This window comes from Opisthocomus hoazin, chromosome 1, assembly GCF_030867145.1.
Source record: "Opisthocomus hoazin isolate bOpiHoa1 chromosome 1, bOpiHoa1.hap1, whole genome shotgun sequence".
Lineage (NCBI taxonomy): Eukaryota > Metazoa > Chordata > Aves > Opisthocomiformes > Opisthocomidae > Opisthocomus > Opisthocomus hoazin.
This window is the reverse complement of record NC_134414.1, coordinates 100,978,303-101,001,820: the sequence shown is the minus strand read 5'-3', so window position 1 is coordinate 101,001,820 and position 23,518 is coordinate 100,978,303. Positions and strand designations below refer to the sequence as shown.

At 37.4% G+C, this 23,518-nt stretch overlaps 1 protein-coding gene across 8 annotated transcripts in view; it reads left to right on the top strand.

Moving 5' to 3' along the window:
* The window catches only part of CASK (calcium/calmodulin dependent serine protein kinase), a 227,804-nt gene that overhangs the window by 147,807 nt on the left and 56,479 nt on the right, over nt 1–23,518 (top strand). For 5 of the 8 annotated variants that reach the window (XM_075430791.1, XM_075430782.1, XM_075430838.1 and 2 more), the window contains exons 11-12: nt 5,201–5,218; nt 14,820–14,941. In XM_075430791.1, the coding sequence (XP_075286906.1) occupies nt 5,201–5,218; nt 14,820–14,941 (140 nt within the window). The remainder of the gene's footprint in view (nt 1–5,200; nt 5,219–14,819; nt 14,942–23,518) is intronic. The other 3 variants (XM_075430844.1, XM_075430829.1, XM_075430802.1) reach the window with 1 other exon arrangement.

The following is a 23,518-nucleotide window of genomic DNA, read 5'->3' as shown; positions in this document are numbered from 1 at the left end:
TATTCACGAATTTCTTATTACTTCATAAAGTTGCATGTTAAGGTAACATTTAAATGTAAAAGTATAAATAATTTTCAGTCATAATGGTGTTAGTGACTGGAGAAGATGAAGAGAAAATGTCTGCACAGTTGTAAGTTTCTACAGAAATTCTGTCTGATTTTTTTATTTGTTGTATGTACATTTAATTACAAATAGTGCTATAACATCGTATTTCTCTTTATATTACTTGAGTGTAAAAGCTTATTGAAATTTTGTCTTGAATTCTTAGGCAGGAGCAAGGCTCTCATACATTACTAATAGTTATTTATGAAAAGAAACCATTGTGTACTAGAGTTTCTTGAACTCCTGTTTTAGAGAACAGTATGATTGTCTCCTCTTCACAGTGCACTGGACAGTGTTTCTGATACTATTAATTAGACCCACAAATCTTCAGAGAGAAATACATGCACTTCAGGGACCTCCCAGCATACTTGAAAGGAGAGGATAATACCTTTGCTGTGCTTGGAGCACATAGCTAGGCCTCGGGCAGGACAGTGATCTTACTCCAAGCAGTCCTTTTTTCCTCGGCCCATATTCAGAAAATTTAAATAACCTGGCAGTCCCTATACTAACACAGCCAGTTATGTGTCTTAATCGTGACATAACATTATGCCCAACATTTGCAGTGCAAAAGTCTAGGTTGGTCTATCTGACCTAAAATAGGATTTAGGATCAAGTTGAATGAACTTTTAAGAAAAACTAAGGCCAATAGGGCTCTCTACTTTATTTTTCTAAACAACTAAATAGTACTGGCAGAATATTTTAGATGTATACTGACTTTACTAGAAGATATTTCAGGAACTTAATTAAATGTACTGAGCTGCTGTATGATAATTCTCTTTCCCAATATTTTTACAGGTGAGAAAATTACTTATTGACTGCATATGTTAAGTGTTCCTTTTCTGCTCTTTCATATGAGCAAGTAATTTTTGTAAATTATTTCAATGTCATTAATATAGGAATTGGGGGCAATTTTTTTCTGTTGAAATTCTTAAATTTCAATTTTTGGAATTAAGGTTTCAGTACTTAAATTAAAATGTTGCTTCGTCCTTAGAGATACACTCTGCTCGTAATTTCCATAGAAGTGAATGGGAATCTCAGATCATTTATTGCAAATGGGTAATCACAGCCTCATGGCTTAACTTCAGGCAGCCAGCTTTGAATACTTGATGTACTCGTAAGTAAGGATCCATATATTCTTTTAAAGAAAGAATAAGTTGGTTTTACTTCACCCAGAATTACTTGCAGTGCTTTAATTTTTGTTTCCAGCTACTTCCCCCATTTCAGTAAAATGAATAGGCACGAATAGGCCACCAACATGATTTGCAGTAGCAACTTTCCTAATCTAAAAACTGCAGTTCCTCTTTCCAGTTTCAGTCTCACATCAGCAGGGCATGTGTCTTCCTCATAAAATGATGTAATTGCAGATATCAGTATACAGCAAAGGTACAAGTTCTATTTTTTCTGATCACAGAATACATGAGTCCAGTACACATGTAAATTCTGCAGAATATCTGTGCTGGATCCACTGTTATCTTGTGTTCATCTCTGAAATAACTGAAACAATAGCTTGGATTTCTTCAGAAAGTGTAGTTATTTTCTGAAATAACGTTGTTGATCTCACTGATGGGAGATCACAGTGATCAGGAAACCATACTAAGTGGGTAGTTTTCATTATGTTTTCCTGACCAATGACATTAGCTGATAAAATATTTAATATCTCAGGATAAACACCGAGGCTTGCAAGAAAAGATATGGCAACTTTCAGGTTCTGAAATTGCTAGATACAGAAATCTATTTTGTTTCCTCTTCAGAAGTATACTAATATAGTTTTCAAATATTTGTATCTTGTGCAGCTGATTCTAAGCTGAACTAGTTTATAGAAATTAGACATAAAACTCTTGAATTGCAGTAGAAACTTGACTATCTTAAGGTTATTTAAGTTTCCTTCTGAACATCTCATAATGTTATCCCAGATCATAAACTCTAATGAAGAGCATTTAATATTTTAAATGTTGCTGCTTATTTAATCCTCCCATAAAATTTCATGAAGCTTACCATTAAAATTAAATGATTTGTCAGAAATGGCCAAATGTGGAGCTCCTACTGAGATAAAGGTGCAGAAATTTAAATGCTATTGGGTTATGTAAATTGTATATCCTGTCCTCCTTCAGGTCTTTCTAAACACAGAAATGGAAAAATTCAGTTCTGTCTTTTTTCCAGATTTATCTAGAGGTGTTCTTCCTCAGAGTTCAGTGAACCTGGGATTGATGAACCTGTTGAGCATCTTCCTATACTACCAGAGTAATAGCCTGGGATATGAAGGCACGATAGGTTCCAAGTCAGATTACTTTCTTAGATGCTGAATCACAGAGGATGTTCTTGTCTAAGAGCTTTCCAATGAGGGTCAGTAAATTGCATAACTAAGTTAGGTGGGAATGAACATAGATAAATTTAATTTAAAGTCATCCAGGTGTTTTTTGGTACACTTCTTCCTTTCATTTGTACAGGTGTTAATAATTCTTGGTTCTCACAGCTTGTTCTGGGTGATCTATTTCCTCTTTCATCAGCAACTGTCCTCTGAAAGACTTAACTTAATCCTGCTATCATCCTGTTGGTAACATGGCAGAAATCAGTCTTGCTGAATTTTGAAAGCGTATGATAAAGGTTTTTAAAATGTTTTGAAAAATTAGGTAAATATTTATTAAACTAAAACATCACTTTCCTGCTGATAGGCTGAGTTCAGTAACTTCTTAGTAAAGCCATTAAACAGCTGAAACATCACGTGTCTTGCAAATGTTTTTTGCTAGAATATAAAACATTTGACTTTCAGGTTGCCTGTCTTCAAGACTTTATAAAATGTCAATTTCCCAAGGCAGTGAGTGTTTTGGGTATTTTTAATACACTGAAACACATGATTTAGACGTTAGCAATCAGCAGCCCTAAAGGCTAAATCTGGCACACGAGAAAAAATGGCCCGGTAGAGAGTATTTGAAGTGGACCATGAAATTAATTAGGTCCTAGAGAAATTCGTGATCAGTTTGCTCTCCGCTGCCCTTCCCCATCCTACTCCCTCCCCTCTCCCCCGCTGTCCCTGGCTTTCCTGTCACCTGATTGCACACTAGACCAAGACAGGGGATTTTCTCTGCTTGTGTTGTATACTGACCATTTGTCCCCTAACAGACAGTATGGACGTATAATTTTCAAGTGTTTTGATGACAATGCCTCAGGCTGAAGAATGAATATCACCAATGTAAATCTTTTCATTTTTCCTCCTGTTGCTTCTGCAGCCCCTCATTCTACAGCAGCCCAAGGAAAGGCTGTGCAGTTGTTTCACATTTTGACTTGGGAAGCTGAATTCAGGAAGTCCATTTAGTTTGCTTTGGGGTTTAAAGTAGATTCAAGATGTTTAGTTTTTTAGGCCAACAGTTAGAAAAGCCAATAAATTTAAGAGGTTTTTTTATAACTTTGTATTTCCAAAAATCTTTTTGTAGCCACATTTTCAGAACTACTGAGTCAATGTTAAGCCAGTAGATAGTCCATAGTCTTTGGAAATTTGCATAACTGACTTTTAGATTAAAGCAAATCTTAGCTTTTGGTTAAAGGACTTACCTCTATAATGCCTGCTTGAATTGTTTAGTTTATAGTGCTAATATTCTGAAACGTGACTAATAAGTTTTTAGAGTAGCTTTTCGCTGCAAACAGTTCTAAATTCCTGTAAGGCATTTTATAATGTTGTGAACAGTTTAACCACAAAGTATAGCAGCATATTTTATAACAGACTGACTGACCAAATGTACTTATTTAGACTAGGCTACCAAGTAGCACTGTTGCAGTACTTCCTGAAAAATCATGTGCTTGCTGAGCTCTGTGGTAACGGTGTAAGGTGATAAACATAGCAGCAGTGCTTTTGCATTACACAGAAAGCAGGCACGTTAAGTCTACATCAGTGTTTCTAGCTTGTTTTCTTGAACTGCAAGGCACATTTTTCATACGGCATTTTTATAAATGCATTTTGATGTTTTGTCTCAGGATTGCTGTATGTAAATTGAAATTTTAATTCTTTTTTATCTTGTTAGAATCTATATTGTCATATCAAATGAGAACATTTTAATAGTATGAGATCCTGATTTTCAATTTTGAAAGTAATAATGATGAGAAAAAAGCTGAATCTGATAGTCTTTCAGAGTGGGATCAAACAGAAAATATATAGCCAAGTTTTAAGATCACTGTTTCCAATATACATGGAACTAGCTTAACTCACAAGTTAGTGAGCAGTTAGTAGTTTTATGGGATTTAGATTCCATGAAATATGGGCAATATAAGCCCATATCTTGAAAATGGACAGTCTCTGATGTGAGCAAGAAAAAAAAATGTGCTCTTTTTGCATAACAACACTAAGATTTTGTAAATATTTGCAGAGGGTCTTGTGTAACACTTTTAACTATGAATGTTTGGGAAAAAAATTACATTCACCTTGTAATTTATTGTTATTTATTGCTTATCTACAGGTGTAACTGACTATCAGTTTTGAGATCATGAGTTTTAGTCTTTCCAATACCCTATTATTATCTTTATGATTTTTCAGCTAGTTAATCTTTGTTCTAATATGTTTAAATACAAAAATGTAGAAGTATATAAAGTCAATGTTAATTAAAATCAATAGTAAAGTGGTTGTATTTCCAAATGGTTCTCATAATGGTTCTCACTGAAACTTTCATTAAAAAATTGATTTAAATATAATATTGCTAAATTCTAGTTAGTAAATACAAGTATATTAATTAATATGAAGTTACACTTCGTTTGCAGTGTGTTGAAGCAATTTGTCCATTCACCTCTTACGATATTCTCACTTGAAATCATTTTTTTGTCCATGAGTTTTTCATAATAATTTAATCAATGTTGGAAAAAGTCTGGTATGCTAGATACCTAACACTACGTACATGTGCTACCTTCCCAATGCCAAGTGTTTGTTTTCCTCCCATCCCATTGCACAAGTCCCATTTGCTTCGCACATAGAAACGATATTTAAAAAAGGGGGGGGGATTCTTGTCATACTATTTTGTGGCTAAACTAGCATGCTAGGTTGCAGCTTTATAAATCGCTTGTTCTGAAATCTTCATACTGTTTGTTGTTTGTCCAAATGCTGCCTTCCTACTAGGACTTCTAGCAGCAGAAAGTAGGTATCCCTTTGTTTTCCTTTAAGGCGTGTCATTCAGCTATGCTGTGCGTCTTTGCATGTTTAAAAATCAGCTTTCTTCTCTTTGCTGTTTTCAGTTTTAATACTGCCTGTTAAAAAAAAAAATGGCCTGTATGGTTTTGACTATATCTGTCTGTAACTTTGGAAGTGTAATTATCCAGAAGCACTACGATTTCCAGGGAATTCTGAAGATTCTAGTTTAGAGGCGGTATTAAAATTACCTGGGTTTTGGTTTTCAATATTTGCAACACAACTGAAATAAAACTTAATTTTCATTAAATTAATAAAGGATAAAATGGTTTGGTTTTGTGTTTTAGTTCCAGAATTAATGTTTTCGTGGACTAATGGGCTTTTTTCTCCTAACATTAAACATATACTGTAGTGTTAGTCGTATGTTATTGTCTTGCTATAAACGTTCTTGATCATTCTGTGTTGATGTGATACATACACCTGATTTAAATAACTATTGAATATATGTCTCCTTAATGAAGGAATATTATTGACATATAGAGAGGGGGTTCTGCTGCAAGTTAGCTGCACACTTTGTGAGAGACTGAAAGTGCAAGCACTTCTAAAACCTGCAGACTGTGCTAGACAGAGAAGGTGTGAAATTCTAGACCCTTTGGTACAAACCACAACAGTTTCAAAACCAACAAATTCAGCATCTGAAAATACAGGCTATAAAAAGTGGGGTTTTCCTGAAGCATTTTAAGATTTGTAGGCTAACAGCTCTTCCATCCTGGGTCAGGGCAGCAAGACACATGTCCATGTCTCCATTTCGGATCGAAGTCATGGATTTTGTTGTTGTTTGGTTCATTTTTTTGATCTTAGAGGTTGTGAGGGATGTAGTTCCTTGTCCTTCTATTTCCCCATCTCAAAATGCTTGCCCAGTAATACAAGAGTAAGAACTCAGTGGATTTTTAGACAAAAGTTTTGCAACAGTATCATTTTTGTAAAGTTGTACGGGAAAAAAGAAACCTCATACAGAGCCTCTGCCACTGATTTTTGGTTTTTGTTTGTGCATAGAGACTTTCTTCAGTAAACTTACTGACTCATAGGATGTGCTGCCCTCATACTGGTCAGAAGAGGGTTTCCATATATTTTTGCAATGAGGAAGAAAGTATCTAAGGAAGTAATATTGAAGGTCATTCATTTGTTAAAATAGTTCTTGGTTTAGTTGCATGTGAGAGTGCTACTTCTAAGGTGCGGGTCTGGTCTGAAAGACGATACCTTCTCTCTGCATATTTCTTTACCACCACAGTAGACTGTCTTCTGTCATATCTGTGGCTAGTTTTTACAGTGAGAGATAACAGGGAAAAGGAATTGGCAAACTTTGTATGAAGTTCCCAAGTATGGAGACAGGAGAAAGCTAGAGACATGCATACAGACAGTGCCCCTGTGCATGCGAAATAAAACACTGTCTTCAAAATCAAGCATCAGTTTCTCCACCCACCTCCCCTCCTTCCCTCTGTCCCCCTTACCCCCTTCTTTGCTGTATTTCCATATATAGTACTCTCCTCTGCATTCTTGCTTGTGTTTGGGAACACTTTACCTCATTTTCCCATTTTTTTCCCCCTTCGTTCTTTGTTTGGTCTTTTCTTCTTTCTCCCTGTTTTTCTCTCCTGCGCCTATTTCCTTTGGTTTTCTTCTCTGACTTTTTTATGCCTTTCTTTCCCTTTTTCTATTCCATAGTTACCTTCTTTACCTTCTTTTGTTTGGTTGTAAATCCCAATACCCTTCCATCACACCAACTGCCTTCTTTCTGCAGTTTCACTGTAGTCTCCGTAAACCTCCATCTTTCTAGTTCTCTCCTTAGAATCTTCCTGGTTTGTTCTACATATATGTATAAAAAATATGTATTGTGTGTGTATGTGTGTGTATATTACTACTGTCGTAATTGCTTCACAGTAGCATTCACAGAACTGCATGCATGTAGCAGCTTATTTGTATATTTAGAGTGTCTAAACTCAGCTGTTTGGTTTCTGTCCAAGAAGGAAGAAGTAACCGAACACTATATAGCTCAAATTTGAGGAGGATAGACTCCTTACTTGCCTTTCAATTTAAATTACATTTTTGTATATATATGTGAAATGTATCTCTCACCTTATTTTAAACTATTACATGCATATATATGTGTATATATATATATATACACACACACATGCTTTGGCTTCGTCTGTCCTGACAGCAGTAGTTGCTCTGGAATATAGCGAAAAGCAAAAAGCAGCAGATTGCTGTCAGAGGTTAGGGGCATCCCAACTCCAGTGATTCTTGCAGATGTCGTTTGAAGTGATGGAGAGCATCTGGTCCTCAGCTGGCTTAATCTAAGAAGTTACAACAGCACAAGTAAAGGAAAGGTCTCGTCTCTGTAAAAGTGCCTTTTCTCACCTTTGATAGAAACAGCATATGTTTAGTATTTTCTTTACAGGATCAACAGGAAATAGAGGTGTTCTTTCTTACACATTTTTCACTCTTGTCTACTGCTACTAAGGCAAACTTGGCCTTGTATATAACATAACATATCATTTTATAATTATGCTGATATTGAACCTAGACTTTCATGTTTGGCTAAAGTGAGCAGTTTCAAATGTATATGTGATTGTGATTTGAAAACCTCAGCTGACAGACACCCCTTCATTTCCACAGCATTTTGATATAGTGCTTAATTACCTAATATGTTGAAAATTCATACCTTGTGGTTTTAGGGTATTGTAATCAGATGCCAGCAAAACAAAATTACTGGAGGCACTGATTGATACAGTTATCACTAAATAGGTCATTTAAATGTATAAGTGTCACTGGAGTCTTAAAACAGCAGCAAAGAATATTTGTTTTATTTGTCATACATGAAAAAAAAAGTAAAATTCATGAAACTTGAATTTCACATTACAGAGTTGGTAAAATTCTTTTTGTCACTTCACCAGATGTGCTCTACCGGAATCTCACAATATTTATAAGATTTTTTTTTCTGAAAATAACTGCACTATGTAATAGTACCCATTCTTGTTTTTCATGAGATTGTATTCAGTGACTTAATTTAGAGATTCTAATATTTGATCTCTCTAAAATCTAACAATTTCTGATGGTTTTTCTTCAGTTCTTGCTGTATGTGCTAGCCTCAGACCTCTTCATAAACAAAGTGAAATGCAAATCCTACCTTCTGAAAGCCAGGATTGTTTTTTAATTTCGTTTCCAGCAGCTGCAAACAAGAAGACAGCCATGAGACGAAGCTGGCAGAAATCAGCTTGTGATGATTGTAGATTGACTGGCATAAGGACTGAATTGTGATATATAGAGAAATTGTAAATAGCAGCCAAGCTTTGCTTACTCATTTAAAAACCACTGTAAAATCTTCAAGGCATAGTTATTTACCTGTTTACACAACATATAGAATAGTTGAAAAGCTGCTCCAAATTAAGGTAGTTTATAAGAATGAACAGGATTACAATGAGTGCCTGGTGTCAGGGACTTAATTTTATATGGTTCTGCAAATCTAAGGGGTTTAGATTTTGTCAGTGTCTCTTTAATAAAAATACACTATTAATATAATGGTTGTTATAAGGTCTTCTGCAGAGTCATTTCCTGGAATACTAATTGCAGGAGACTTGCAAAAAGGTCATGGTTTTATAGTTTTGTGTTGAAACAAGGTCAGGCTTCCTCTAACAAGTTTTCATTGCTCAGAAGAGGGTTTATGATGGACCAAGATTAAATGGGCATTTGTAATCTTCAATATTAAAAAAATTTAAAAAAGAATTCTTTTACCCTCTCTCAGTTTGTTGTCAGAATGTAGTTTTTGTGTTTTGCAGCAAGATCCAAGTCTTGTTACCTGAACACTCTTTTAGCCATATGCTGTCGCAGATCACTGCTGCTTGAAAAGAAGCCAGTAATTCTCTACTGCCTGCTGCGTAAGAGAGGCAGTCAGTTGTACCTGCCTTGTTTGCTGAGCCTCGGAAAAGCAAGCTTTTGGGGTGTTTCGTGGTGGAGACATATTACTATTGGAGAATATGTAGAAATTCTTGGAATAGTATTTTGAAGATTTCATGTATTCTCTTTTATTATCTTTTGTTCTCTCCTCTGCTGGAGAGTAGTAAGCAACTCCTACCTACCTCTAAAGTTCAGTTTCTCTAGCCAAACCACCTGCTCCAGATTACAATAGATAGATGCCAGGATGTAATAACAGCGCTCTATTTTACCAAATCTTTGTCTACTTGCAATTTGATGAACAGTGTCCACACCAACTTCAGGTCATGTTAAGGGCGCTGTATGAGAACCACAAAGCCTCTGTAGATAGAATTGAGCTGTGAGAGAGAGCTATTCTGAATGGCCGTTCTCCATAAGTGCAGTAACAGAACCTGCAGGAAATACCTATGATAACATTGACTACACACTGGATGAAGAAATAATCCCAAATTATTGCAGTATAAGGCAAATATGTCTAACTGACAAATAATAGATCTGCCTCCCTAGGCAGAAAGCTACTTAGGTTATCTCCATATTCTTAGAATTAATTTGGTATCATCCTTAGAAGTCATTCCACTAACTATAAAAACATTTCATGTACTAGTACTGACTGCAGAAGACTGTCCTAAGCATTCTGACTTTTTTACTTTAATATAGTGAGAGCTCACAGTTTTCAACTTTTCAGAGTTGTCAGCCCCAAGAGAACTGCAAATCGTTGCAGCGATCCTTTCTTAAGGTAGTCTTATGGAAATACAAGGAAGACAATGTTGTGTGCATGGCGCAGAATGTCACTGCTCATTTGCACACTGAAAACGTATGTGCAATTACAGTAAGATCCACAGTTACCACAGTCTTCTCACAGAACCATGTTTGGTGTGGATTTTGTTACTGTTACTGTGGAGAAGAGTCTTCTACTTGTATCACTGGAATTGTAACCTTTCCTGTGCAATCATATGTGTATATATTTTTATAGTAACTTAAGGTGCAGGGTGAGATTCGTCTCACCTAAGTAGTTGGGTCTACTTCAAAGTTCTATGGCAGTAAGCAGCATTTTCTAACAAACTATACTTTAGGGAGTCTTAAAAGACAAACAAAGCCAGTCAGGTTAGTCAACTTGCTTTTTTTTCCCTGGCTTCCTAATATTTATGCATCATTCTAATTTTTATATTTATAGATGGTGTCTGTAACTGCTACAGACCATGAGAAATCTGAGCTTTTACATTGTATGACTGTAGGATAACTCACTCAGATCCTTCCTTTATCATCTATGCTGAGACTAAAATGGGTGCATTTGCAATGATGAAAAGAGATTATATCCTGTTTCTAGAGGACAGAAGCTTTTATTATAAATATTGAGTGCTGTTACACTTTCCCCAAATGTTAGAAATTTAGCTTAAATATGGTAGAATATGCATCTTTTTAGGGACAAGTGTGCTGTAAAGATCGGTTAATATTACTTGATGTAGTATCTTTTATCTGAATTTAAAACTCTTCTGAATGATACTCGGGCTTTTAGTCACATAGAGAGAGTTTAGGTGTTCACAAAAATGCCTGTGGAATTGTTATATCACTTTTTTATGCAGTCACATGCTGTTAGTGTATTGCTACTATGCCATTTCCTCATGCAAGTGCATATTATTTGTACATGCATGAAAGACATGGCAGTACACACAGCATAAGATTGTAGGTAAAAAAAAATCCAGAAGGTAGAACTGTTATTTTGAGGGATTAGCAAAGTCACTGCCAGAACTTTTTATCAAAATTGCTAAGGACATTCTTGGAAACTTTCTTTTACAGCCTTCTGTTCAATGCGACCAATGAACAGGAGAAAAAACACCTAACAAACAAAGCTTAATGTTTTGTAATTCCCAGATACTCAAAAGGTTGTTGAGATGCAAATATTAAAAAATAGTAACTTTTATTTCTATTTGAAAGACCTTGAAGTATTCCACAAAATAAAATTCCCTAAGCAAATAATACTGTCAATTAAATAATGTAGTGGTCCAAAGCATTCAATGTCTCACAATGATGCAGCACTGCAATAACTTTAAACATATTTCTCATTGGTTCTGGTTTTGGCTCAAGTTTGAGGGTTTCTGAGCATCACTGAGCAGTATTAGAGAGTCTTAAGACATCCAAGCCTCTGAAGTAAATCTTCTCTTGAGTTTTCCTTGAAATAAATGCCCCAAATACACAAAAAGGACTTTGAACCCAGAAAGCGAAGTTGTGCTAGAAAAGAAAATAATTAAACTCTGAGCATGGCAGGAATAGAAATAGAAGAGAATTCTAACAAATTTCCTTCTGCCAACTGCATGGTGGAAAGTCAAGCACTTTCCTTCAGGCTTGAAGATACCAAAGTTCATCAACCTTTAACTGACACACTGAAAATATTAAAAGAAACTCAGCGCAGTCCCTTTTGGGTCCCTAGGTAATGTTTTTCTTCCTTGCCTTTGAGGCTTAGCTGTGATCTCTCCATGCTCTTATCAGCAGATTCCCAGTCTGTATTTTCTCAGATTTCCTGCTGTGTCTCCCAGTGTGGAAGCTGTGGTGAAGGCAAGAGGAATCTGGGCAGTTCCTTTTAGCTGAGCAAGCTTATTTTCTTATTCATTATCAAAGACAGAGCAGTTTTGTCTCTTCTTCAGTGCACTTGACCCTATGCACAGCAACTACGATAAGGTAAACCATTAGTTTCATTTTCTGACCAGCCACCACTTTTTTAAAGGAACATAAATTAACGCATCAGTTGAAAATAGTAGTCAGACATGTTTAATGGGGGACTAAGAAGTCTTATTGCTCCTGAGCCATGAGTTGTGAGTGAGGGGAATGCTGTGTTCTTCCCCTTGGTGTACAAGGAACTGTGAGGAGAATCCTAGGGTGAGATTTGAACTAAATATGATGCGAGAGTTTCTAGACTTGTAACTTACTCGTCCTTTTAAGCCTGAGGGCACAAGTCTTGTATAGTAGGTTTTGTGTATTTTGTTATGTTTATTCCAGTTTTTCAAAGTTTTCAGATAAATTAGTGAATTTAACTTGCTTCCTTGTGTCATTAAGAGGAGGTTGGGTTTTTTGTTTTTATTACATTCTGAAAATGTGATAGATTACAAAAGGGCTTAAGTTAAGGAAGGCTGGTAAGCATTGTTCATACAGTAGAGGATGGAAGAAAAGAAGGTTATCAGGAGTAGTCAGCATGGATTCACCAAAGGGAAATCATGCCTGACCAATCTGATAGCTTTCTACGATGACATGACTGGCTAGGTAGACGAAGGGAGAGCCGTGGATGTTGTCTACCTTGACTTCAGCAAGGCTTTCGACACAGTCTCCCATGATATCCTCCTAGGGAAGCTGAGGAAGTGTGGGCTGGATGAGTGGTCGGTGAAGTGGATAGAGAACTGGCTGAATGGCAGAACTCAGAGGGTTGTCATCAGCGGCGCTGAGTCTAGTTGGAGGCTGGTGACAAGTGGTGTCCCCCAGGGGTCAGTACTGGGCCCAGTCTTGTTTAACTTCTTCATCAACGACCTGGGTGAAGAGTTAGAATGTACCCTCAGCAAGTTTGCTGACGACACCAAACTGGGAGGTGTGGTAGATACACCAGAAGGCTGTGCTGCCATTCAGCGTGACCTGGATAGGCTGGAAAGCTGGGCAGAGAGGAACCTGATGAGGTTCAACAAGGGCAAGTGCAGGGTCCTGCACCTGGGGAGGAACAACTTCATGCACCAGTACAGGCTTGGGGTGGACCTGCTGGAGAGCAGCTCTGCGGAGAGGGACCTGGGTGTGCTGGTGGACGACAGGTTAACCATGAGCCAGCAGTGTGCCCTGGCTGCCCGGGGGGCCAATGGGATCCTGGGGTGCATCAAGAAGAGTGTGGCTAGCAGGAGGAGGGAGGTTCTCCTTCCCCTCTACACTGCCCTAGTGAGGCCCCACCTGGAGTACTGTGTCCAGTTCTGGACTCCCCACTTCAAGAAAGATGAAGAGCTACTTGAGAGAGTCCAGCGGAGGGCTACGAGGATGGTGAGGGGACTGGAGCATCTCCCCTACGAGGAGAGGTCGAGGGAACTGGGCTTGTTCAGCCTGAAGAAGAGAAGGCTGCGAGGGGACCTTATAAATGCCTACAAATATCTGAAGGGTGGGTGTCAGGAGGATGGGGACAAGCTCTTTTCAGTGGTGCCCAGTGACAGGACAAGGGGCAATGGGCACAATCTGAGGCACAGGAAGTTCCGTCTGAACATGAGGAAGAACTTCTTCCCCTGAGGGTGATGGAGCACTGGAACAGGCTGCCCAGGGAGGTTGTGGAGTCTCCTTCTCTGGAGATATTCAAGACCCGCCTGGACGGGGTCCTGTGCGGCCTGCTGTAGGTGACCCTGCTTCGGCAGGGGGGTTGGACTAGATGACCCACAGAGGTCCCTTCCAACCCCTACTATTCTGTGATTCTGTGATTCTGTGAATTTCAAGAAATATAGCAATTTTTTAGATATTGTCTCTTCTGACAAAAGGACACTGGCAAATGTGTAAGTAAACAGAATAAAAATATTAGGGAGAAATTAGTGAAATACAGAATGTATAGAATTCTCCATCCAGAATTAAGAATTTATTTATGAAAAAGCATTTGACTGTTCACTGTCAGACACCGGCATTTTTGCAGACTAGCACTGGATATGCTCCCACCTTTCCAGATGCTTATACCACTGTGGAAATACTGAAGACATGGGCTGTGGGTGTTTAGATAAGCCAAAGTTAGCATTCTAGTAATGCACACAAGTGGCAGCCACCACTGATATCTGATTTTTAAAAGAAGTTGTTCCACAAGGAACCACTGTGGGCTGGTTTACTGTGGATTTGTGTTGTGTTCCTGTATCCTCCCCTGCTGTGAGTTCAACTCTCCTCAAGGACTTCCACCTTCCATAATGCCTCCTCTTTCTCATTCTTGTCCCATATCGCTCACTTCTTTTTCCATCCTTACACCATATAAAAATCGTCCCCAGCTTCCTATGACCCAAACCAATCCACTGGTCAAAAGGCAGCGAGTGCTATAACTGGATCTGAGATAACCAGGCAAACAGAACAAACAGAACAAAAACTGGAGCTCGTGTTACAGCCTGTTTTTAATCCTCCAGAGGACACAGCTGTCAGGTCTTTCTCTCTGTGCCCTCCTCTACCAGATGCTGATTTTAAAAGAATTTGTGAGAGTGTTGGTTCTTTCAAATTTTTACTGATTTGGAATATGTATTTTAAACTGACCAGCAGTTCAAAAAGTGAAAAAAGGGAAGGTTGGGGTGAGAATGGTGAGGACAGGCTGTTGGGAAGATAATCCAAGTAACTTCATAGCACATCATTGGAAACCAGGCTAAAATAGAAAAAAGCTAAGCTTAACAAAAACAAGTTTTAACCTTTCTTCATTTAAACAATTTCTTATGTATAATTACACTGTGTATGTGTACATACACTGTTGATATATGTCAAGTTTATTCAGTGAGTTTTCCTGTAAAAACTCCAGCTTTTTAAAGTTCCTGTTCCAGTTGTACCAGGTGAAGTGAAAGTTTCCTTTTCCAAAGTTCAGTTTACCATGAGTCTTTGCTTTACTGATTTTTATTCTTTCTTTTTTTTCCCATTTATTGCTCCATAGGAGCAGTCTCACAGGTGCTGGACAGCCTGGAAGAAATTCATGCACTTACAGACTGCAGTGAAAAAGACTTAGATTTTCTTCACAGTGTTTTCCAGGATCAGCATCTTCACACGCTACTAGATGTAAGTTTTCTGTGATAAACAATTTTAATGCATTTCTGTGTCTGTTGTTCATAGGATAATATTTTGGTTTATCCTGAATATATTACCTTTTTTTGTTTCATAGCAAAATGAATTTATTTAGGTGTGGAATGTAACAATTAACTAGCACTTTACGCAAAAATACATTTTAGGTCTCTACATATGGAATATTTTAGAATACACAAGTGGTTAATTAATTGGTTTGAATTAATAGCTTTGCTTTAAAATAATTAATCGGAATAGGCCTTTTTCTTTTGATAAGGGCTGGGTTTTATTTTTTATTTTAAATGTGAATTGTAAGTTTATAAATGCACAGATTCATTCCTTTTTTATTATTTTTAAGTGACGTAGTAATCTTAGACTAGTTCTATGGATATTCTTACACATATGACATTTAGTGTGTGAAATGCCTAGGTATGCTTGTTTCTGTCCTGTTCTTGAACACAGTATGTGATGTGGTTCGTGAGACCTCTTACTCCATAGGACAACAGTGGGTGTTCCACAAGAAAATGTGCAAAAATTACAAAGCTGGAAGATAGGGGTTAGTGCCTCCTGGTAGGCATGATCAGGATCTGGTTCCTGTTTCTTCGCTGTCTATCTGTAAGCATAGTTCACTGTCTGGCTACACATACAGAACAACTGTGGTATCAGATGGTTCATAGATTTTTTTTATTTTTTTCCCCAGAAAACTAAAGAACTCTGTTTTGAAAAAATAATTTTGAAAAGCAAGTAGTCTGGTGTTTGAGAGAAAAATGATTGCGTGCTCCTTACCTTTCTGTGCCTTGAGGACCTCCTGTTTTCAAAGTTTCTTGTTATCTTGTCACATGCAGAAATCCTGTTTGTATTTCCCAATGTTTTTTTAACCAAGAAGGCCTGTGTTCCAAATGCTTAAATTGCTTTATTTTTGTATTATATGATGCAGTATAGAAAGGTGATCAGATAATAGGAATGAGAATAACATGAGTGTAATAATAAGAACCAAAACACTCGTGTCACTCATGCAGGAAGGTTTTAGATATTTGTTAACTGCTATTATGTTGTCATATAACTCTTGAGCTTTGGTAAGCCGTATGGCCTCAGTTTAAGTGTTTTGCTGTGTGACAGGTCTACCAGACATTAACATGCTTCTGCAATGCTTTTGGATTTTTTCTGTTCTTTACAGCACCAGTCTGGCTCATAGTACTTCACTAATGATCTAATATTTCTGTAATGATCTGCTATAGCTTTTTCAACATGAAAAAAAATGCAAAAAAATTATACCATTTTGTCATTCCTTTACTTAATAATCCATCGTGGTTTAACCCCAGCTGGCACCACACAGCCACTCACTCACTTGCCCCTGGTGGGATGAGGGAGAGAATCTGAGGAGTAAAAGTGAGAAAACTTGTGGGTTGAGATAAAGACAGTTTAATAGGTAAAGCAAAAGCCACGCACACAAGCAAAGCAAAATAAGGAATTCATTCACTACTTCCCATCGGCAGGCCGGTGTTCAGGCATCTCCAGGAAAGCAGAGCTCCATCATGTGTGATGGTTGCCTGAGAAGAGAAATGCCATCACTCCAAACGCCCCCACCCCCCCCCCGCCCCTTTGTCTTCCCCCAGCTTTGTATGCAGAGCATGACATCATATGGCATGGGATATCCCTTTGGTCAGTTGGGGTCAGCTGCCCCAGCCGTGTCCCCTCTAAATTTCTTGTGCACCCCCATCCCACTTGCTGGCAGGATGGTGTGAGGAGCAGAAAAGACCTTGACGCTGTGTAAGCAATGCTCAGCAGTAACAAAACATCTCTGTGTTATCAATGCTATTTTCAGCACAAATCTAAAACATACCTCCATACTAGCTACTATGAAGAAAATTTACTCTATCCCAGCCAAAACCAGCACAAAATCATGGTCATTCTCTTAAACAGAAAGCAATACATTTAACTGCGTGCTATCATAACGTATTTGTGAGAACAAAACACTATCAGAAAGCATTTTTGTTTTAATATGCTATATGGAAGGGAGATGATAGAATCTTCCCAAAGATACATCCATTAGAATAATACAAAATAAAGTTCTAGAAGATTGCAACGTCATGAAATACATATTTGAAAGACTGAAGCAAGTTACAGACAGTATTATTTGAAAGGGTACCTTTTTCATTTCAGTAATTTGAATGTGGGAGATTGATTTGTGTTTATGCGTAGATACTATTCCAGTTTCTCTCAGAAGTCTGAAAAAATCATCAGTCATACTTGGATGAAGTTCTGTCAGGGAAACTGTTTATTCCTCTCAGAGTATTTGCGGTTAATGAGACCACCAGAACAAGTCACCTGTAAAGCATTATATTCCACTAAGTAGGAATTTGATAATCTGTTGTGTAGTTGTGGCTGTCACTTTCCATTAAAAGTACTGTTCCTCTTCCTTGGCCTTTTTCCATAGTTAAATTTGTTCTGAAGTTCCTGCTCTTTCTCAAGAGTTAGCCTTATTTTTAGATTAGGCATATGATGATAGTTCACTCCTGCTGCTGAAATACCTTCCTTTGCTTCTGAACCAACTCTTTTTTCTGAAAGCAAATAAAAAAGAAAGTACAATCTTTGTGTTAAGAGTGCAAGTTACCCTCATGGTGTTGTTTTCAGGTAATATAGATCACAAAATAGAAGTCTTCTTTCTCAGTAATTCATTAACTTGGGTATTATGAGGACAGGTACCTCTGAAGGCCATAGAAAGCAGGGTTCCTATCATCCCATTGATTGTTTTTAATGGATTCATTTATGTATGTCTGTTTAGATAGCTATCGAAAGACTCACTTCCACTTTAGCTGGGTGCCAAAGCTGTTCAAAACAAGCGGGAGAAAGGTGCCGACTACTTACAAAGTAATTTATATTCACTCTGGGCCAAATCCTGCAATACAGCAGCATATCCTGGTGTGGGCTTATTGAATAGTTTCATTGTGTGATTTTTTTTAATAATTTTACAGAATCCTACTATTGTGTTCAGTGTGTTTTTCCTGTACAGAAGTTACACAATTCATTATTATAAACTTAATTTTGTTTACTAGAGAGAGTAACGAAAAGGGCCTTCTAGAAACAACCATTTAGAAATATTCACTACCTAAAAAAATTTATTGTTTAATAATGATCTTTCTTTTAAAGTAGAAAAGTAACTTTGGGTTGGACAGATTTTATTTTTTTTCTCACTTCTGTTAGAAGTGCAATGATGAAAATTTTGGTGAATGTGGTAGGACATTCCTGTGTGTGACTTAGAACTGTCTGGGTTCATGCCTATATAAAGCTTTCTAAATTGTTTCCTTCTGGTATCCATTTTAGATAATAAAGAATGTAATAAAGTTAAGTAAAGGATATAAATAACTGTATGGAGAAATAGAGCTAAATTTAAGTAGTGAAGCAGCGTTTTATTACCTCTGACAGATTTTAGAAGCCCTATCAACAGCTTTGATTGAGGTTTTTTTTTTATGGACTTTCATGAAACAGGTCCTGGGAGGCATTGGTCTCTTGTATCAGCAGTACTGATAAAGAAGTTGGAAGTAAATGTGAGGAGGCTGCCAATTTCGGAGACATTAGTGTTTGGCTATTTTGTGTGTCATGACAGAAGATTTTGCTTTAATGATTATTTGTTTTGAGAGGTATACTGGGCTTCAAGGCTGTGCCTAATGGGGAAGATCTTTACACATCGTGTTTCATCTCTATCGGTGCATTAAAGGAAGCAAAGTTTGCTAAAAAGTAAAACCAGAAGCTGCTATTTTATGCGGCTGCCTACATGGAAGGAGACAAAAGAAATCTTTCTTGTGTTGAGTCAAGTAGTGTGGTCACCTCTCCAGGGACGCTTTCTGTGGGTGATTCTGAATGCAGATGTCGTTCGATTTACAAGTGAGATTTTTGCTCAGCAGGAGAACAATATCAGCTTTTGTGTGACTGGGGCCTCTCTGTGCTACTGGCTTTGTCTACATCCTTCTGTCCTGAGTCAGATAGTTCTCTAGGCTGCTATCTTTTGGCTGTTAATTTAAGAAGACTGTTACATTATTTTCATAGATGGAATTATTAAGGTAAGCGTTGTTATTTCTGCAAGTTTATCTGCAATAGAAGCATTATGAATTTTAAAGTTTATTTTGCCTTCTGCTGGTGTAACACATTACACACGTACTACAGTTTTAACTAAATGAGATTAAATAGATTTTGCAGTAGCTACATGTATCATATCTAGATGTGTAGCCATTTCTTCCCTTTAGAGGTGAATTTATATTCATAGTGCATATACTTAAGGCATACTGATTTTTCAAGAGAATCTCGCTTTGATGTCTGTTATCCTTTGCTGCTAATGGTAATGTTTCAAAGGAACATGCATCCGTGCGCACTTCAGAGTTCTCTTGGTATTTCTTTTTAACTCAGTCATCCAAACAGCTTTGGTCCTGAAGTCTAGACTTTTAAGGAAACATGTTTTCTCTTTTGCTAGAAAGAATGTTATTGGGACCTCAGTTTAGCCTCTTACATAGTTGACTAAAGCTTTCTACTGGATTTGTTTTGGTTTGTTTTGTTTACCATCTCAATGTTGGACGTTGGCATGGTAAACTTGAACATCTTTGGTAAAAGTATCAGTTATTCAGCAGTGTCCGGCCATGACTAATACTATAGTTCTCTATTTGAAAATGTTTTAAGTTCTTCACACATTTATCCCCGATTTTTTCTTTTTTGAGCAAAGTGTATTAATTTAACAATTCTATTATATCCTTTGGGAAAAAACAAAGCAAGAGGCATTTTGATTTCTATTTTCAGGATGCTTTCATTTCCTTCTTCCTTTCTTTTCTTTTAAATCATTAATAGATTGGTGGAATTTCTATCATACAATACAGAAAAGAAAATAAAACCAGCAGCTGTATAGAAAAAATTTAAATACTTTCATGAATCGATTTTCTATGTTTTGATTTGAAGAATGGTTTTCTATGTGAATCACATAGTGTGGTTTAAGTTTTTTAGATCGATGCTGGTCCTTACCCTCTTGAATATTCACTATATTAAAACTAATAAGTGGAAACATGTATGCATTTCTTTTGTAAAAACAGCTCAGAAAGTGTGTGTGTGCCAGATACCTTGCTAAACTCCCTCAGAACGTATTGCACTTATGTGAAATAATACTTTCTCTTTTTTAAAACACTTGTTTTCTTATTTTTAATTATCCTTTAATTGATACGTTTGTAAGACAAAAGCAAATGGAAAATATTTGTTACAAAAAAAAAAAGGAAAAAGAAACTGTGTTGGCAGGAAAGCACCTTGCTATTTGGGGAACCAAATCTGGCTTTTATCCCAGTCCAGCAGAGGCAGCATGCTCAGCCCCAGGGAGTGGGAGGGACTGTCTCTCTCACTGCAATGGAAAATCCTTTCCCAAGAAGTGTAGAAGAACATTGACCAAGTCTTAGGGAGAACTGTTTGAAGAATGCCTTCAGCAGGTGGGCTGGCTCGTCATCACCAGTGCAGTATACTTTTTCTCTAAAAGGTAACTTCTCTGGAAGACCCTATCCAAAAGAACATTAAAAGCAGAGGCTATTCTAGAACAATTTCTGCATTATTTCATAATCATTTTCTAAAATACCTTCTATTTTAAACTTCCTTCATATCTTTGCATTTAATTTTCTGTGTTCCTGGGATATGTAGATCACTGTGCTAGTCAGCATCAGCTCATTGTTTTCTTGTTCTTCCCGTTTCTCTGTCTTACAAATTTATATAGAGAAACTGTCTTGTGTTTAATCTTCCAAGCAGAAACAATTTTTGTTCCGTGTTTTTATGTTACCTTATATAACACTGATATATGACTAGGTCTCTTAAACACAAGACTAATAGAAATAAGAGCTAACAGTAACTTTTATATTGATTAAGGTTCATTTCTGAGAAATTTATGTTTCCACCATTTTCCAACAATGCAAAATTCTGGGTCAGATTGCATGACACTGTGATAGTTGCTTTGTTGCACTTAATCTGTTTTCTTTCTAACTAATGTTCTGTCGTTTCTGAGTATTTATAAGCATAGACCTTGTGGTCAATCATCAAGTGAAATTCAGCTTAATAAAGTATATACTTTAAATAAGAATTCTACTGTTTAGCCCATTCCTCTTGACCTAATGTCATCTTCCCTGTGCCAGTGGCGTGTCATTGTGAGTGTCTGTGCAAGTGTGTGTGTGTGCACCAACATATCTTACTCCAAATCCATACACTTTTTTTTAGTATATAAAATTTAAAATTCGCTTGATTACAGTGTATTTTTATGTTACTGGGTCCTGATCTGTCAAAGAACACTAGAATTGTATTCCTGGCACTTGTACAACTTTTAGTTAACTTCACTGGTACTGTTTTGAGGTAAAGAGGATCATTTTCGTATTTGACTTCTTGCATTTTCTTCACTTCTTTTCATGTTGAGTGTATTTCAAGGTAGTTTCAGTTCCTTTTGAACCATAAAGGCTACCTGTTGGGTTTTTTTACCTTATAAAACTTTAGTCCTCAGATTTAGTGTTTCTCCAGGAGCTTGGGACTTACTTTGAGAAATGACAAAAACAAATAAATGCTACAGCACCTGGGATGCAGCCCACAATTCTTGGATAACACTTCCACTTTATTGGTGCTGGGAGCTTTCTTCAAAATGATATTTCAGTCTACACTTAGCTTACATTAAAATACCCAAAGGCAATATAGTAACAGCCCAGTATGCTATGCTTCTATCTTTGAAGTCTGTCAGGCCTCGCTGCCTCCTCCTTCCAGTTATTCAAGTAGTTGGCTGGTAAACGTCGACTGTTCTTTGTACTAATGAGCTCATTGCAGTATATATTTATTCTCAGTGTATCATTACAAAAAATTTACGTGGATAGAGAGAAACAAAAATGGTTATAACTCCGACATTAGCACCTCCTGGTGCTCAGTGTCACAAAGCACGTGAGAAACTATGTTCTTTTCCAACCGTCTGTAGTCATTGTAGATTTAACTAGTTTTAATTGGATTTATTTAACTAGTTTTATACGGATTTATGTGGATTATAGATGGAGTCAACATCCCTGGAGGTGTTCGAAAAATGTGTAGGTATGGCACTTTGGTACATGGTTTAGGAGGCATGGTGGTGATGGGTTGATGGTTGGACTTCATGACCTTAGAGATCTTTTCCAACCTTAATGATTGTGTGATTCTCTATCCCCCTGGAATGATGTTTGTGGTCATTAGCATGCTCTTCTTCAAGATGGTGATCTAACCCTGAAGAGTTAATTCAACTGACAGAAATGGGAATGAAGCCTATGTAGGCTCAACCTGAGTCGATAGTTCCTGGTCATTAGTCCATACTGGGGCAACGGGGCAAAGGATATTCTGTGGGGTGTATCAAGGTGTTGTCCATGTAACATAACTTTTTTTATAGCCCTTCCTGTGTTGAGGGATTAGTTTTCCCTGGTGCTTTTAGAATCATAGAATCATTTAGAGTGGAAAAGACCTTTAAGGTCATCAAGTCCAACCATAAACCTAACACTACTAAGGCCACCACTAAACCATGTCCCTAAGTGCCACATCTGCACATCTTCTAAATACCTTCAGGCATGGTGACTCAACCGCTTCCCTGGGCAACCTGTTCCAATGCTTGACAGTCCTTTTGGTGAAGAAATTTTTCCTGATGTCCAATCTAAACCTCCCCTGGCACAGCTTGAGGCCATTTCCCCTTGCCTGTTAACTTGGGAGAAGAGACCAACACCCGCCTTGCTACAACCTCATTTCAGGTAGCTGTAGAAAGCAATAAGGTCTCCCCTCAGCCTCCTTTTCTCCAGACTAAACAATGCTGGTTCCCTCAGCTGCACATCATAAGACTTGTGCTCCAGCCCCTTCACCAGCTTCATTGCTCTTCTTTGGACTTGCTCCAGCACCTTAATGTCTTTTATGCTTACTTTTATCTGATCAGCTGCTTGGTGTTATCTTTATAAGGTAATTTGCCTTGTTTTTGTTAGGATCACCTTTAATTAGATATCCAGTGAAGCCCAAAAAAATTAAGTGACTACGTTATTGAAGTAATGGGATTTTTGTGTCCTTGAAATTACAAATATGTTAAAGTACCTTGTGAAATAATGATCTAAGCCCATGTCTTTTACAACAGTCCAGAAGAAGAGTGGGTTTTGTTTTACTGGGACTTGTGGGAGAGAGTTCCTGAAACAGAAATACTTAAACGCTCATGGAAAAAAAACCGCACACACTCTGCAGTTTATTTTGTAAGAATACAGTGCTTTCCTCAGCTCTTTTACCTCTGAAGTGTGAAGGCTTTGAATTTACAGAGTAAGTGCATAGCACATGGTAGTTTCTGCTAAAAAGGAATATGTTCTACAATAGAGCTAAAATTTGTTTGTAGCTCATGTATGTTGCAGGTAAAAAGTTAGCCCCTGAAAGTTTCCCTCTGAAAGGAAGTCTATGATCATTTCAGGGTTCCACCTTAATAAAGAAATGGAAGATTCAAGTCAGACCTTACTGAACATTTTGACACTTGACCATGTGGTATAAACCAGTATAAGCACAAGCGTGTCTTTGAATCTGCTTTTAGCTAGATCA